Here is a 17750-nt window from a genome sequence, read left to right as displayed (position 1 = left end):
ACACATGCTGATGTGCACATCTGCACATACACACACAGGAAGACACATACCCATAGAGTCCGGTGTCCTGACATTCAAGAATTTCTACTACAGTCAGGCCCTAATTAATCTTCATTTTCTAAGGAATATTGATCTACTCACCAACCACTCTCCCTATTTGTGTTTACCCTATCTATATGGTTCCTTCGGCCTTACGTTTCCTTTCTTATCCCCTCATTTCTGTATTCCCAAGTCCCACTTATCTTTCAGGACCCAGCTCGAGTGCTATGTTCCCTGATTCCAGCAGCTAAAAGAAATTTTCCATTTTTTTGGAAGTCTCACTGCACCAGATCTGGTTCACTGTGGGGAGCTTTAAATTTCCTGCTTCATTTTGTAGTTATCTTTTTGTCAGCATCTTGCCTACTATACTGCAGACAATGGGAAGGAAATGATGTATGAGATTTATGATGTTTCACTCTATCCTTGATGCCTTATGCATAATAGATAGTTTGTAGGTAGTGCTGAAAGAAGAAAAAAAATAAATGAATGCATGCTTAAAGAGAAATTATGATTTCATTCTTTAAATAAGTAAAGCTTTTTAGATTTCAATTAAAGCCTCCCATTTATAGTAAGGAAGAGCTTCAGAATTGTTCCTATTCTACTGTACGTTTTGGCAGTTTCTCTATTTGTCTGTAACAGGTAAGTCTATCTCAGGATGATGGTGTTTTATTCAACAATTTTTATTTGGTGTCTACTCTGTATAGGCTCTGTTCTGGGCAATTATGCTACTAAATAAAGAAGAAGAAAATCTGCGTCTCAATGAGATTATATTGTAGTGGTGGGTGAAATCATACTTGTTAATAAATAAAGAAAAAATAGCAGATAATAATAAAATCTATGACTCAAACACGAAAGATAATTAGGTCTAATTTTCGCAAGATATGGTGTATGTTCCTCTGGACGAGGTAGTTGGAGAAGGTTCTGTGAAGAGGTAGCATGGAAGCAGAGATCTGATGAGAAGGAGCCTGCTGTTCTGGAAGAGAGTTGTTATAGGCAAAAAGGACATCTGTGACAAAGGCCCCAAAGCGGGACAAGTTAGTTTGCCGAGAAGCAGAATGAGGCAGAATGAGGCGGAGGTTCAGTGTGCTAGGGGGAGAGTGGAATGGGTGTGGCTTGTGGGTTAGAGGGAGGGCCAGGTTATGCAGTGCTTTGCAGGTCTTCATAAGGCATTTAACTTTCATATACTAAGAGTAAGAGAAATCCTACAGATGGCCTCATGAATTGAGATGGCATATACCATCTATACTTTTTGAAGTTTAGAGTCTCTGCTGCATAAGACTGACATTAAAAAGGGCCAAAAGTGGAAGCTGAAAGAGTCATTGGAAACTAGGTGAGAATTGATAGTGATGTTCTTGGACCAGGAAATCGGGGTGGAAAGGCAAAGAAATGCTGATTGAAGGCATGTTTTGAAGGAAGAGCCAACAGAACTAGCCTAACACATTATAAGGGGAGGTCGTAATCAAAAGAAAACAAAATATGGATTCTTTCCATATTTTTTCTTAGTCTCCCATTCAAATAATCTTGCATACTAACCTCTAGTCTCTATAGCAGTTTTAGTTACTAGCATTTGCATAGCACTTCATAATTTGCCTATTATTTTTTCCATCATGCTCAGATTATAAAATTGTAAATGTCAAATTTAGATGATGTTACAACATTCTCCTTTCTACCTGTCAAATTATGACTTATCTTTTAAGTCTCATCTTTTATCTTACCTCCTCTGTGATGAATTTACTGACACCAACCTCATGTAAGACTTAGGAAAACTCTTTCTTCTACATTACGTCCATATTTTGTATATAATTCCATAACAGAAATGATTTTTAAATCTTATTATATTACTTTATTATCCACAATAGACTGAGCTCCCACAGGTTAGAGACTTTAAAAAAAGTCATCCTACCGCTTCTTAAATACCTCCAGCAATCACCTTAACACTTAAAAAGGCAGCCTGTTCCATTCCAATAGGTCTAATTAATGGGAACTACGTACACTGAGTTAAAATTGCCTTTCTTAAATTTTTTCATCTTTGATTTGAGTTCTGTCTACTCATTAAATGGATAAAGGTGTACCAAATTCAAAGCTACTTTCTACCACATTTCAGTGATAAATGAGTTATAAAAATTTAATACAGAATATGCTTGCATTGTATAGGAAGTAAGACTAATAAGATAACCATTAACTTCCAGAATCCAACATTATATATTTAAGACTCTGAACATTCAATTTGCAAGGGTCCCAGAAGAAATAATAACCTAGCATGATCTAGATGTGGGCTGAGAAAAGCGGAAAAAAATCACCATCAGTCACCAATCCTTTCATTACATAGAGGTTATTTTTAAATACATATATCTCTTTATATGTTTTTAAAATTTATACTCCTTAAAAGTGATTATGTAGTTACCATTATAAATGAGCGATGACTGAGAACTTTACAAATCTACCATTGGCATTTTCCTAGTCAGAATTTTCCCGGTAACAACACCTCGTCTTTTTATAATGCAGAAAGAACTGATAACCAAAGGGGAGCATGCTGGAGACGCAGACAGATTTGGGTTCACAGGCAAACTCCTACTAGCCCTGTGACTTTAAGAGATTATCATTAATTTGATTTGAAGTCACTGCTTCTTCATCTCTATAAAGCAGGTATAACATAACCATTTTTACGGGTTTCTGAAAAAGTGTAAGAAAATGCACATGAAATGCACATAAATCTTGTAGCAGAGACTTACAGTAAATAAGCACACAAAAAATGATAATAACATTATAAAATAGTAAATTATTATTATTTATCAAATGATTAGAAACTTCAAAAAGTCTGTCTGGGGTTTTGCAGAAAATATTTTTAATGGGGTTGGAGCAGTCAAAGTTGAAAGAATATCAGGGGTTCCTTGAACCAAACGACATAACTCTGTGATGTAAATCTTTCACTAATGTTTAAAAAGCTTGACCATTGACTACTCTACCTTGAGAAGATTTGCATTATCATTTATAAAATTATTCTGAATTGATAAAATACTTTAAACAACTATATGCCTCATGTATGTAGACTATGATGAAAAATTTTCTTATTAGATGGTTTCATTTTCAACTACTACATATATTATTGGTAATAATAAAAATAATTACTGGAATTTATAAATCATTTAGTCTAATCTGTCTCTGTGCTAAAAAAATTGACATGAGATGGCCTTATTTAATCTTTAAAACAACAAAATGAGTTGGATATTCTTATCAAGCACATTTTATAGGACTAAAACTGAAGTGTGAGGAAGGTATCTTTTACTATGTGGCAGGTACTGTTCTAAGCCCTATATGAATGTTAACATTTAATCTTCAAAGTGGCCTTATGAGGAAGCTCCTATTATTATCACCCCATTTTATATATTTGAAAATTGAGGCTCAGAGTGTTAGGATAGGTCACCCAAAGTCACATGACTAATCAGTGGTGGAATAGAGATTCCAACAGGGGCAGCCTGGCTCTTGGGGCCATCATTCCAACATCATGGAGTTCACAAGTATGCTCTCTGTGACAAATTCAAGTCTTTACAATTTTTTTAATTATATTACTTTTGAAATGTGAATTATGATTTTGACATCTTAAATTCTGCTTTTTCAAACAGGGACCCCTGATCCAATGACAAAGACTTTAATGAATTATTGCTGCCAGAGTCAGAACAGCAGACTGAAATGACGTGTCCCAAGGGCTGAAATGCAATAATATAAAATTGTTTTGTTGACTCTATAAAGCTTCAAATAAAAAAAGCATTTAGATTTTATAAGGGAAAATAAATCATTGTAATTATTTTCTTTACTTAAAAACCCATACACTTAATAAATTTAATAAATTTTAAACTATATAATCTCGACCTCTTCTTAATTGTAGCAGATGCTCCTTTTTGTTCAGGAAATTTCTTTCCTATTGCTGAACTGCCGACCTGCCGACCTGCCAAAAGGGCAGCATTACTCCTCCCCCGCCTATCTCCTCTCTGAACAAACAGTCCTCAGGGCAAAAGACAAAATGTGCTATTTTTACAACTGCATAGAATACGTATTTTAAAATATAACATACAATATAAATTTAATACAAAATAAAATAATAAATAGAATGCAAAAGCAAATTTAAAATAAAGTCCAAATATAATAATTATAGAGGTAATTATTTTTGCCTATCAACTTATGCCTAGCTGTGGAAAGGAAGTGTAAATTCCCTGTTACAAAAGCAATGATTTATAAAGAACATATATTGAACATTTACAATATAGAAGGAGATAAATACTTCACGTTGCATTATTCCTGTTATTCTTCCCAACTCTGTGAGGTAGATACTATTGTTTCAATTTGACAGCTGAAGAAAATGAGACAGATTTAATCACCCAAAGTCATACAGCTGGTAGATGGCAGAACTGGGCATTAAATCTCCATTTGTCTGATTCCAGAGCCTGACCCTTTATGGTGCATTCTCTTATGAGTGAAAATAAAAATCTCTGTAAACTCTATAAAACTGAGAACTGTTTGAAAAGACTAATAATAACAACAATAGTTGCATTAGAAGAGTAATAGATGCAGAGGAAAGTCAAAGCATCTGGCTTCCATTTTTCTTTTGACAACACATTGGTTAGCCTTTTCTAAAAAAGTGCTAATTGATTCTAGAGAGGTAGAGGAAAGGAGGGAGAGAGACAGACAGACAGACATTGATTTGTTTTGATTCTTGCATGTGCCCTGACCCAGTATCAAACCTGCAACCTTGGCCTGTGGGGATGACGTTCTAAGCCACTGAGCTACCCAGGCAGGGCCGGGACGGCAAACAGGCTAACTTTTGAAGGCCTTGAGGTCTAAAGGAGTGGGGCGATAAGGAGAAGAGTAGAAAATATTGAAGGTTTTTTCTTAAAAAAGTAAATTCCAGGTCTCTATTTTCAGTGTGAACCATTTTTCCAAAATGACTATGCAAAACATGACTCCGGCAACCTTCACTATTACATTCTGAGCGTGCAGGCCTCAAGCGTTACCACCGTGGATGAGCAGAGGCCATCTCACCTGTAAATGAATGGTGCCACCGTGGCCGTATTCGGGTGGCTGTGCTGCTGCTGTGGAGGGAGGTGGACAGCACCGTTTCCCGTGGTCTGCCCGCTGCCCTGTGCCACTGAGCCGGCACAGGAACCGGAGGGAGAAGCTTGGCTGGCTTCCCTTCCTTCCAAAGGAGCAGGGCCACTCGATGTGCTTGCTTTCTCGGTGCTTGTGGGCTTAGGCAAAGACTGCGAAGGGCTTCCCTTGGCAGTCCTGACTTTTTCAGACTCTTTGCTTGCTGTGCTGCCGGGGGAAACGGTTTGTTTTGCTGTTGGCACCTTTGAGCCCGGCTTTGGAATCCCACTGGAAGATGGGATTAAGCTTTCCTTCTTGGCTGCGGTCGTCTTGCTGCCCTTTGGGATCAAGCTTGCAATTTTAGAAGTCTTTTTTGGAGCGGTCTCCGTCACCTGATCCTTCTCATCCTTGGCTGGTTTTTCAGTGCAAACTTTATTTTTGTCCCTGTTCTTTTCCTCTTTTTCCTTTGGCTGTAGCAAAGACTTTTTATTGCTGAGATTTTTGCTTCCAGCTTTTGGAGGGGCTAGTTTAGGTGACACTTTGGGGCTGCTATTTGTGGAGCCACCGCTGTTCAGACCGCTGCTAAAACCTTCCATTTCACCAGGTTCAGAAACGGCATCGTCATCCTTCCCACCATCACTGGGCCCTGAACTGGGAGACTGAGGGGGCCGTAAAGCAGTCCGGGCATTGACCAGCTTGAATTTTTCAAGCATGGATTTCTGTCCCGAGGGAGCTGTTTTGACCCCTTCTGAGGCAGGGGGCTTCAATCTGTCCGCAGGCGGTGGTGTGGGAGACGTGCCTGGACTCAGCTGCTTCACGGCCAGCATGGTAGAGGTGGCGCTGTGCTTGACATTCATGGACTTGCTGCGCCAGGGCTTGCTGGCGCTCGGAGAGGGGATGGCGGAGGCAGGGGGCTGCCCAGCCGTGCCAGGGGGCTGCGTGTTGCCGTTTACACCTGACGACGGTTGAGGTCCTTTGGAGGAGTCTGGATATCGAAAAAAGACATAAAGAAAAGGCTCATTAGTTTGGGTCGTTTATATCACACCACTGAGTACTTCTAAGGACAGGCACAGAGAAGCCCTTCTCCTGCGAACTGAAAACAGACATGCCGCGTGGCATCCGTCCCTTTTGTGATGTGGTTGTTTTTCTTTATTCTACCTTCTAAAATTACTCATATCCAAATGAACTGTGCTAGTCGCAGACATCCAAAGATGAATAAAACACTATCCCTCCCCCTAAGCAAGTCTGTGTATTTTTTCCAATTACTGGTGTAACTCCTAGCAGTCAATTGATGTTCCACATAGTCTTATAAAAATGTTGTATAATGGATATTGAGAAACTGCTTAAGCTACAAGGAGCCTAGCTTATTGTTATCTGATTAAATATGCTGAAGAGTCATGGTTTAGCTTCTTGTTAATATTGTTTATTTTTATTTATATAAAAACATTTACATTTGTGCTTATATGGGTCAGATAATCTACTAAGAAATCTCTCTCTCTCTCTCTATCTCTATATATATAATTCTTATAACAACTTTATAAGGTATGGTAATATTATATTTTCATTTTTCAAATTAAAAACCTAAGGCACAGAAAAACTACAGAACATGTTCAAGGTCACCCAGCATAGATTCATACTGAATTCGAGGCCTGTGCTCCTAACTCACATACCTACAGCTTCCTCTAGTTGTCTGAATAAACTTTAAGTTCTAATTTTAAAAATTGAGCTACATTCGGAGGCCATAGGAAAATAAGGTCTTTGTCGTATAGGTACTTTACAATGCGCTAATTTCCACTCAGAAATCTCATGATACGATTGTGTATGGTTGTTCTAGCACTAATTAATGTTTGATTATGAGCTTTAATTTTAAGCATGAAAAACTAAATAAAAAAAGATATTTGTAATATGGCATAAATAAAACAGAACAGCATGGAGTAAAAGACCTTACTCTGTGTAAATGTTAACACTTGGGAACTGTGTAATTTGGGTCAGGTCATTTACCATGAATGCCTACCTCTTTCATACTCTCATTTGTTTTTTAGAGAGATGGAATGATAAATGATTAAAGTAGACATTTATGTAAAAGAGTCATCATTTGGTAGTATTAATATACTAGATATTGACAAATAGATGCAAAGCTGCCTTTGATGAAATACCTGAAAGAAATATTTTATAAAGAATATTCAGAATTGGAGCCCATTATATTTCATTAAATATTCATAAATCTAAAAATACAAGGCTTTTACTTTTAAATGCTCTCCTCAAAGACAGGAAAATTTATAATAAACAATATGTAATCAAGGCAATTAGTACCATGTACTAGTCTGACCCATTTCTGAGAGGAAGTTGACATAGAAAAAATAAAAGAAATGAAGACTAAAGGAAATAAAAAAAGAAATAGAAAAAAAGTTAAATTGGTTTTTTGTTTCAGTTAGATTTTTAAAAAATAAATGTGCTTAAAATAACATAGATTTGTGAAACTGGTATCAACAATAATAATAGTATAAAAAATGCACTTTATATTAAATTTTCTTAAGCAAATTGTCCACCAACATTGACTTCAAACTCTTACCACCTTTCTACAATTCCACATTTCAACTGGCAAAATGTAATAGAAGACTATGTATATATGCGAGATTACAATGTAGTAGATCACTAAGGTCAAAATGCTTACATGGTATATTTAAATTTTAAAGCATATGATGATTAATAAATTTTTCAGTATTCCTGTAAATTCAGCAATTTTGTCCACTTCTACAATATTTTTAGAAATCCAGATTCATATTCAAATACTAAGATGTTTAAACAGTAGAGGTATTGACTAATTAAGGACAAACACAAGGTTCAAAATATGCAATGTCTCAAATATGCTCACTCTCTGTGAATGGATTTCAATCTTCTACCTCTATCTGTTGCCAGTATATTTAATTCCAAATTTATTTCACTTACAGGTAGGTCCCTTTCAGAGACTGGTAACATTTCATCCTAATTTAAATTATTCTTGGTAGGGGATAGAGTATATCCACGACCCACAGGTAGAAATGCCTACCACATATTTCTTCAGAATTATTACTATTTATTGGTTAAGTCTCAAGCTGGACCTCACTTCCTCTGAAGGAAAAAACCAAAAACCTTATCCCCACCCACACCTCTGGCCATCCTAACACTAAGTCTGGATCAGGTGGCTACTCTGCCTTCTTTCATAGCTTCTTATTTCCTCTATTAGAGCCATAACTCCCATGTAGTAACCTCTGTCCTCCACTATACTGTACATCCCATGAGAGTAAAGACCACTCCTGAATTACACATAGCTTTATACCATACAGATAGCACATGCTATGTGACAGTCACTGAACTAAGTATTTGACTTATATTAACTCAGTCCTCCCAACAAATGCACAGTTTCATTGACACCTTCATTTTATACATAAAGAAACTGAAACACAACGAGGTTAAACAACTTGGCCAAATTTACACAATTTGGAAGGGACAGACCTGAGAACTAAACTTACCGTGGATTCCCACTTAATTGTATCAACAACTATATTATACTATTTCTCAAATGTATAAAGATAAGTTCAATGTCTCATTAATTGTCATGTTATTCCTTGAATACAGAAACACAGAAAATAAAGATTACCAAATTAATACTTTAATTGAATTACATCAAGTGAACTTTATTTCTCAATTGCCTGGATTCAATTGGAAATCAAGTATATCTCCAAATAAAATAAATTTTCTCCAGTTCATTGAGCTGTGTCCATGTTCATGTATTTCATATAATGACCTCACTGTTTTGCTGAGTTTTGTCCAATATATATGGGTCTATTTTTCTATTATTTCCAGCAATATTAATCAATGCTATTCAGTTCCTACAATCTATAGAATTTGAGTCTATGCACATCGTCTGTTAATATTTACTGAGTATCTAGTCTATGCAAGACATTTCAAGATACCATATAATCTAGTCAGAGGAAAGAAAACAGACTCATAAAATATGGATGGTATACATCAAATATTAAATGAGTGGGAAGTAGGAAAGAAAACGGTAGAGGTCAGAGTTGCACATCTCTGGGGTGTACAGTATCTCATAAAATCAAGACTGATGAGCTAAAGGAGGTATGTAAGCATTGAAAGCAAGAGGAACTTCTATAGATTTTTTTAGGGAGCTATGTGAAAACTGTGTTCTATTTATTTATATTTGAAAATATATACATACATATTTTGGGACACAAAGTTGTAGAGAAACATAGCCCTCTCCCCACCCCAAATCAAAGCATTGTCTGCTGTGAATATTTAGGGGAACGTAACGGCATCATATTACATTCACCTTCACTGTTTTACACTGATCTCAAAAGTTATTGCTAATATTTCTTATTCTATAATGAAAATAATGTTAATAATTATTACAAATATAATAATGCTAACTGGAATTTTACTGAAGGTTCTTTAACTGCATTATCTCACATTAGTGTTCACAACAACCCGATGAGGTGGGAAGGGCTCCTGTTTCTAATTCACACTTTGGAAAGCTAAGCTTTGAGAGCCTAAAGAACTCATTCACTGGTACGCATCTAGCGAGGAGTTTGTGGTGGATCTAGGCTGTGATCCCACATTGCGTGTATGTATGACAGTCTAATGGTTTAACATAGTAGTTCTCAAACTGTACTGTGTGTATAAGTCACCTGAGGTCTCCCTGAATGCCCATCCCATTATGATTCAGCAGATCTGCAGTGGCCCTGGGATGCTACATTGCAAACCAGCTTCCAAAGGATGTCAAAGCTATTGGCCCCAGACCATGTGCTGAGTAGCGAAGGTTTAACAGACTCAGAAATCATAGCAACTGCTGATATTATCAGCTTGAAAGGCTTGTTTTTTATGACAGTACCCACATTGGCTAAATTTGTTAAATATTCCACAGCTGTGTGGCATTAATATTCTTTGCTGTTTGAATACTCGACACTTTTGCCAGTTCCACATTCACCTGGATGGTTGACCATTTGCGGTGAGTGGCCACAGATAGTAAAAGTAGCCCATCGTGAGGTCTCCCCAACACCCTTGATTTCTTCGTCTTAGCCACATATTGAACATGTATCTTCCACATTTATACAACTAAGTGGAGAAGGCAGGTACCCTTGCAGACCTGGGAGCTTTGGTGGAGGTGAGAGGAGAGGGTGAAAAAAACCAGTCAGGGTGCTTTTTAAATGTGCTGACATTAGCTAGATAGACTGCTATAGGAGCTCAAGTGCGGAAGAGGACTTTCAATATCACTACACTGAAAAAATGAGACAGCAGGGACTACAGACGATAACATCCACAGTCACGGTCCCAGCAACAGCTGTAAAATTGTTCTCAGATGAGTGCACACATATAAGACACTTCTCAAAGCTCAACTTCAATCTGTCCCCAGCCTGTCTCCAAAGAGCAGTGATGAGGCACTGCAAGTTTCATTAAGAGGGCAAGTCATAAGCTGCTGCACTTCAGGAGGGCACCAGAATAACAAGAGTCTCTCTGGACTCCTTATAATAAAGGTTGCACAACCTCGGCTGAAGTGGCTGCGTCTGCAGCTCCTACAGAACGGGTGTAGCCACAAATTCGAGCCCCTGTGCCATTTATATATTCAATGTTAAGTGTCTAGGCAAAATGATATATTTCTGAATGCTGATAACTCAGCTTTTGACTGTGAATGAGTTGTTACCTGCATATGGGGAAAAGAAGAGCTGCCTAATGCACATATTTAAAGGCATCCCGGCAGTTGATCTGTAGCCTACGCTTGCAGGGCCTGTTTGTGCCAACAGCGCTGTTTCCCGCCTCTGACCTCCAAAGAAAACATATCTTCCCCTCCCTCTGTCTCCTTTCCTCCCCCTTCGTCTTCCATTTCCAAATCCACCATCACCAACTCCACTAGAACCAAACAATGTAATTTATCAACTGCCTACTTTTTCCAAGTACTTTCTTTCATACATAATATCACATTTAAAGGTCTTCATACATGGTGTCTCATTTATAGCCATAATAATCTGCATTATACTTATGACTTCTCTTAAATAAGAACACTGAAGCTTAGAAAGTAACTTGTTCCAATTCATACATACAGTATAGAAGACAAAATAGAAGTTGAAACCTGGATTCATCAGACTCCAAAATGTGGGGGCTTTTGACTCTTTTCTTTTCATGTTTGTTGCATACCCAGGAATTCTGCTGAGACAGCACATGTTTGCGACAACAGTGACGTTAACTGATAACCCCTTGAAGTGTGGTTTTCTTCTTCCTCAATGAGCAGCATATAAATGAGGGGAACATCATAAAGACACTCTCTATTCAGTAAAGTATACATGGGTGGGCAAAGACAGGTTTACAGCTGCAATACAAGTAAATAATACAATAATTAATAAATAAAATATAAGAATAAACTATATTGTTTTGCATACTCACAACTGTAGACCTCCTTCTGCCCACCTGTGTACTGTCTCCCTGGGCATCCCATTGGCTCCATCCTTTTGAGTTGATGCATGAATAGATTTTAATTCATGCTAAAAATGAAGTCTCTGAATTTAGATGTTTTCTAAGCATGAACTAAAATCTATTCATGCTTAGAAAACATCTAAATTCACAGACTTCATTTTTTATTATCTCATCTTGCAAAAAAACATAACAATGATGACTTGGGAAAGGGGCCAATCTAGTTCTAAAATTAATACATGGACATAAACGTAGCAGCCACAGGAGGCATATGGGAAACTTAGACAAGATTTGCGTGTGGAACTTCTGCCTGCTGTAGAGCCCAGCGCCAGGTTGCCCACAGTGCTATTGGCTTCAGGAAGGACACAGGGAACATATGCAACTACTTACCACTTCTTCTTCAGGGCAGTATATATTTTCAATGGAAGCAAACCAGCTTTCAACTCAAAAGGCAACAACAAAGTAACAATACAGAAAGTACCACAAGGTAACAACATGGATAACAACACAGGATTCTTTTTAAAGTATTCACTGTATAGCAGGCAGTTGTACTCAGTTATATATGTTTCCTGATAAAATTAGGACAATTTCAGCATCAATGGACATTGTGGAAGGGAGAAAATGATTAATCAAGGTAGCCATGACAATTAGTTTGGTAAACAATAAATTCACACTCTCATTTCACAATACACACTAATATACCTTTGAATGTTTTAAACAGTTAAAGAAATAGCATTCATATCCAAATATATACATAATGTTACCTACTGGCTCCTCATTCATGTCCCCATGCTTTCTTCTACAAACGATTGCTTGTGCAATGCCTCAATTATCAATTTTATGATGTCTCAGCAAAACATGGAATGTTGTCACAAGAATCCTAGAGGCCCTGTCCATTCTGCACATGCTTATTTTGTACCACTTGCAATGTTGGAGTGCAACTTTGTAGAGTATTGTAAAATTTAAGGAAGATTCCATTCACCAGTTAGTTTGAAAAAAAGTATGTGATTTCTGTATAGGCATATATAACATGTGTACACCTATATAATATGAGCTTTTATACATAAGCAAACAACATATACTCCCACCTCTATTTAATCATATCACCTGATATATGTACCTAATTATGTGGCTTCATGGAAATCCCTAAGATTAACTTGAAATTATCATGTAAACATTATTTCTGAGACTTACATAACTACTAAGAAAATAGAAGTCATGCTGGAATACCTAATTAAATCACCAATAAAGAAATATAAGTAAAACATACTTGCATTGCCTTGAAAAGAAAATAAAACAAGTCAGTGCATTAACATTACAGTTATTACAAAATAATTAAAAACAAACAAACAGAAATCAACAGACAACAAGGGTTGGCAAGGATGTGGAGGAAAGGGAACCCATATACTCTGCTGGTGGGAATGCAGGTTGGTGTAGCCACTGTGGAAAGCTGTAAGGAGAGTCCTCAAAATATCAAAAATGGAACTGCCTTATGATGCGGTGATTCTACTTCTAGGAATTTACCCATAGAAACCCAAAACACTAATTTAAAAGAATATATGCACCCCTATGTTCATTGTGTATTATTTAAAATAGCCAAGATTTGGAAGCAACTCAAGTGCCCATCAATAGATGAATGGATTAAAAAAAAAGCTGTGGTACATATATACAATAGAATATTACTCAGCCATAAAAGGAAAGCAATCTTACCATTTGTGACTGCGTGAATGGACCTAGAGGGTATTGTGCTAAGTGAAATAAATCAGAGAAGAACAAATATCATATGATTTCTCTTATATGTAAAATCTGAAGGACAAAATAAATGAACAAACAAAACAGAAACAGACTCCTATGAGAAAAGACTGATGGTTGCCAGAGGGGAGGGGTGTTGGGGAAATGGGTGAAAAATGTGAAGGGATTGTAAAGTACAAACTAATAGTTACAAAATAGTCATGGGGATGTGAAGTACACTATAGGGAATAGTCAGTAATATTGTAATAACTATGTATGGTGCCAGGTGGGTACTGGAAATATCATGGGGAACACTTTGTAAAGTATATGATTGCCCAGCTACTATGCTGTACATCTGAAACTAAAACCAAATAATATTGAATGTAAGCTGTAATTTAAAAATAAAATTTTTTATTTTTACTTTTTCATTTCTAATTCTATTTTATTAATTTTTTAATTTAATCTTTATTGTACTTTTTCCATTACTATTTAGTCCTCTTATATCTCACCCCAGCAATCACCATGCTGTTGTCCAAGGACATGGACAAAAATAAAATTTAGATTAAAAATATAAATATGCCCCAAATTAGTTAATCTCAGGAAGAAAATGTCACAGGATTCACATCTCCACCAAAAAAAAAAAAAAAAGAGAGAGAGAGAGAAATTATTTAAGAACTAGATATCTATATTTTAGCCATCAAAATTCCATGACTAAGGCAACATTCCCATTGTACCATATAGTTTTAAAAAGTTCAATTGCAAATGTTGCCAAATTCTTAGCGTCAATCTTAGTAGATCTATGTTGAGTGTCAATGAAAATAAACACTTCCACATCAGAAGATACTTCATCAGGATCCAGAAGAATCTGGACATCTTCTTTCCCATGAATGGACAGGTACAAGGTACAAATCACATGGGAGAAAGTAACAAGACAGTAGCAAGGTCTCTGGTTTTCTGGTGCACCTGTTACCAACATGGAAAAACAGCTCTCTGCTAAGAAACTCTGTCAAGTAATAAGTGGTTAAGGACTGTCATTTAGAAACTGAATTCCAAATAAAGCTAGGAATAGTACCATTCCTAATAGTTCCAAACTGCTTAACCTTTTCCATATTTATCCAGATTTTATAAAACAAGAATGAGTTGTTATGATAATTTGCTTCAGGGAAATAAAGTGTGTACCCAAATGAATCAGGGCATCATTTTCAGAGGATCCCTGATTTCCAGTGAACAGGTACCTGATTTTTCTTTAATGCATATATCTGCCTAGAGTACTCTTGCCAGGTACATGGACAAACTGATAAATGCTGGTGTCAGAACATATTATTCATTGTTAGTTTCTGAATGGCAGGTCACCAAGAGAAGAAATGTGGACTCTCAAAAGAAAAGGCGTTCTAGAAACGATGCTATCTTCTTTTCCCCATTTGTTCTGAGAAATCTGTTCCCACATTCCATTTCGACAGAATGACAGGATGACATTGCTTTCTATTACAACAACATTTCTATTTCAGCCCTCTCTGCAAGTGATAATCTCTGGCCATGTTCACTGATATTTTAATTCATCTGGTGAAATGGTGAAATGAGCACACTATTTTCTGAAATGCATTATTATTAAAATAATGTAAGATGTATCTTCTGAAGTGTAGTTTGTGATTTTCTGTGATTTCCTTTCATTGGATGTCACACAATTTGCAAGTGAGCTATTTTACAATGCTAAACATGTAAAAGCTACTGTGTTTTTAATGATATTATTATATTTTTATTCATTGATTTTAGAAAAAAGAGAGAGAAAAAGGGGGGAAAGAGAGAAACATCAATTTCTTGTGTGTGTCCTGACAGGATCGAACCTGCAACCCTGATGTATCGGGACAATGCTCTGACCACTCAACAGCATTTTTTTATAAGGAAATAAAATTGTTTTAATTGCAAATAAACCTTTACTACCTATTATTAATTTTAGAGATTTTGTAATTGATTCATATAACTCGTCACACTAGATTTGTTAAAGAGGGTAGAAACTATGTTTCTACTTACAAGAAGTCAGGGAGCACAATAGAGATCATTTGGTTAGACTTCAAGTAAGATATACTTTTTAAAGATTTTATTTATTTTTAGAAGGGGAAAGGGAAGGAGAAAGAGAGGGAGAGAAACATCAATGTCTGGTTGCCTCTCGAGCGCCCCCTACTGGGGACCTGCCCCGCAACCCAGGCATGTGCCCTGACTGGGAATCGAACCAGCGATCCTTTGGTTTGCAGACCAGCGCTCAATCCACTGAGTCACTCTAGCCAGGGTTCAAGTAAAATATCTTTATTAATTTTAAGTGTTATAATTTCTAATAACTGAAAGGAATAACAGTTGAAATTAGAATATTCAAGCTAGTAGTTTCTGAATTCTGTTATTATAATACTGTAACCTTTGAAAACTCTCAAAGTTTTCATTTTATTTAGTTGTGCCCAGGACTATATGCAAACTGGTTCTCACAATGATCAACTTGCCAACAGATAAATCCTTTTTTTTAATTTAAATGTTATTTTCAAATCATGTTTATTCCATTACAGTTGTCTCAATTTTTCCCCTTTGCCCCCCTCCACCCATCCCACCCTGCTCCCCCACACAGTCAATTCCTACTCTGTTGTTATTTTTATATAAGTTTTGCCACCACTACAAATCCCTCTGTCAAAAGGGTTAAATAAAATATTTGTACCAAAAAAGAATACCACTGGAATAGTCTAAAGGACAAATTAAATTGTTTCATATGAAATGTTTATTATTGTTTTGTTTGCTCTCATAATTTAAGATAATGATTTTGAAATGTAAAATATCATGACCCAAATATTAATTCAGAAACATTGATATTAGATATGTTGACATAAATTTATAACACCACATTAATATAAAAATCTATGGAGCATGTAAAACAAATTCCAGATGGCTATATTATATCATATAATACAATTTATGCTTAAGTTACTACTGGCAGCTTTTCAGGCATTTAATACCTACATTTGAGGTATTATAAATATTTGTGAATATGAGATCACACACATTAAATATTTTATAATTTTTAATTAGTTGGAGTTAAAAGTAATGGCTAACTCACCATGAAAACTTGTCTTTTGCTCTAGATTTGGACCTAAGGATATCTTCGTTTCCTGGCCAAGAACCTCATAAGGAAGGTCGTCTGCCTCCACCTTGTGGTTACTGTCAATATTGCTACTTTCTAACTTGTCCTATCAAATATACATGAGACTGGATGACTATGAAAAAATGACTCCTTGCTTACTCTTGGATTTTTACATTTAAACATCAGATATTTTTAAAAAATTATTTCACATGACAGAAAAATTCATTATGCTATCAAATTAGGTCATCTAAAGCATTTCTAGGTCTCTTTGTCAATGCTATTAGTAATTTCTTGGAAAAACAATATATACCTATAGCATCATACAGCTAAATTGGATGCTTGGGGAGTCCACTCAAGACAATTCCATATCTAAATATGTTTAGTTTCCCTTAGAATTTCATAGCACACACAGGCCCTGTATGACACTTTCTGGGAAAGTCACAAAACGAGGGAAATATTTTTCTGATAAGAAATTGTTTTCTCCCTTCTCCCTAGGAAAAGTATACATATTCAGCAATACACCTTAGGTTCTTTAATCAATGGTTTATTCTACATTTTAAAGACAAACACCTAACTTCCAAATACACACTAATTCCTTCTTTTTCCATTCAGCCAAAAACAAAAACATAAACAAAAAACAAAAACAAAACCTGTGGGTATTTCAGGGATCAAGACATACAGCTTTGCTTTTGGGGATTATGGCCTGTCCAGTTTTGTGTTAGTGGATGGGAAATTCTCACAAAAGTATGTAAGTCACAGATTACCCCTGTCAACTCATGTCTGAGTAAGAAAAAGTTGTCTGATCAGATCATCTATAGGAAATAATTTGAAATGGCCTAATCTGAGCAAAACGTTCCTGCCTGGTTGAAATAGTTAAACCATGTTTGCCAGCTGTTCTATTACCTAAGCATTCTGTCACTTTTGACTTTCATGTCTTTTTTGCACATAGAGTTCAATATCCTGAAGAGAAGTTAAAATTCCATTGATTTGAAGACTCTACCTCAAAATCAGCAGAATGCCCCAGTCCCTCAGGCAGTCACATTCCTCACAACAGTGTAGTTCTTGATTTTCTCCCGGTTTAGGTGTGAACTACCTCTCATTGGAACTATGATCCATAGTGAGATATATCAAACCAGCACCTCTTTGAATGTACCTTTTTTACATTATAGAGAACTGTGCATCCTGTAGTTAATGTGTAACCTGACTTTAGCATAGACTTTCACTCTGTGCTCTTTCTCCCTGGTAACTTTGAGTGTTGACATTTCTATTATGCATCCTTTCAAAAAAAGTAAAATAAACATGAATAATGTGTCTC

At 36.2% G+C, this 17750-nt stretch overlaps 1 protein-coding gene across 2 annotated transcripts in view; it reads right to left on the bottom strand.

The window, feature by feature from the left end:
- NAV3 (neuron navigator 3) overlaps positions 1-17750 on the bottom strand; it is a 324575-nt gene that overhangs the window by 172390 nt on the left and 134435 nt on the right. For both annotated transcript variants that reach the window (XM_054580143.1, XM_054580145.1), the window contains exon 8: positions 5077-6106. In XM_054580143.1, the coding sequence (XP_054436118.1) occupies positions 5077-6106 (1030 nt within the window). The remainder of the gene's footprint in view (positions 1-5076; positions 6107-17750) is intronic.

The sequence above is a fragment of the Pteronotus mesoamericanus genome, unplaced genomic scaffold, assembly GCF_021234165.1.
Source record: "Pteronotus mesoamericanus isolate MK-2021 breed Mesoamerican mustached bat unplaced genomic scaffold, CSHL_Meso_final contig_56, whole genome shotgun sequence".
Lineage (NCBI taxonomy): Eukaryota > Metazoa > Chordata > Mammalia > Chiroptera > Mormoopidae > Pteronotus > Pteronotus mesoamericanus.
Note: the sequence above shows the minus strand (reverse complement) of the source record. Positions and strands in the feature narration are given on the sequence as shown.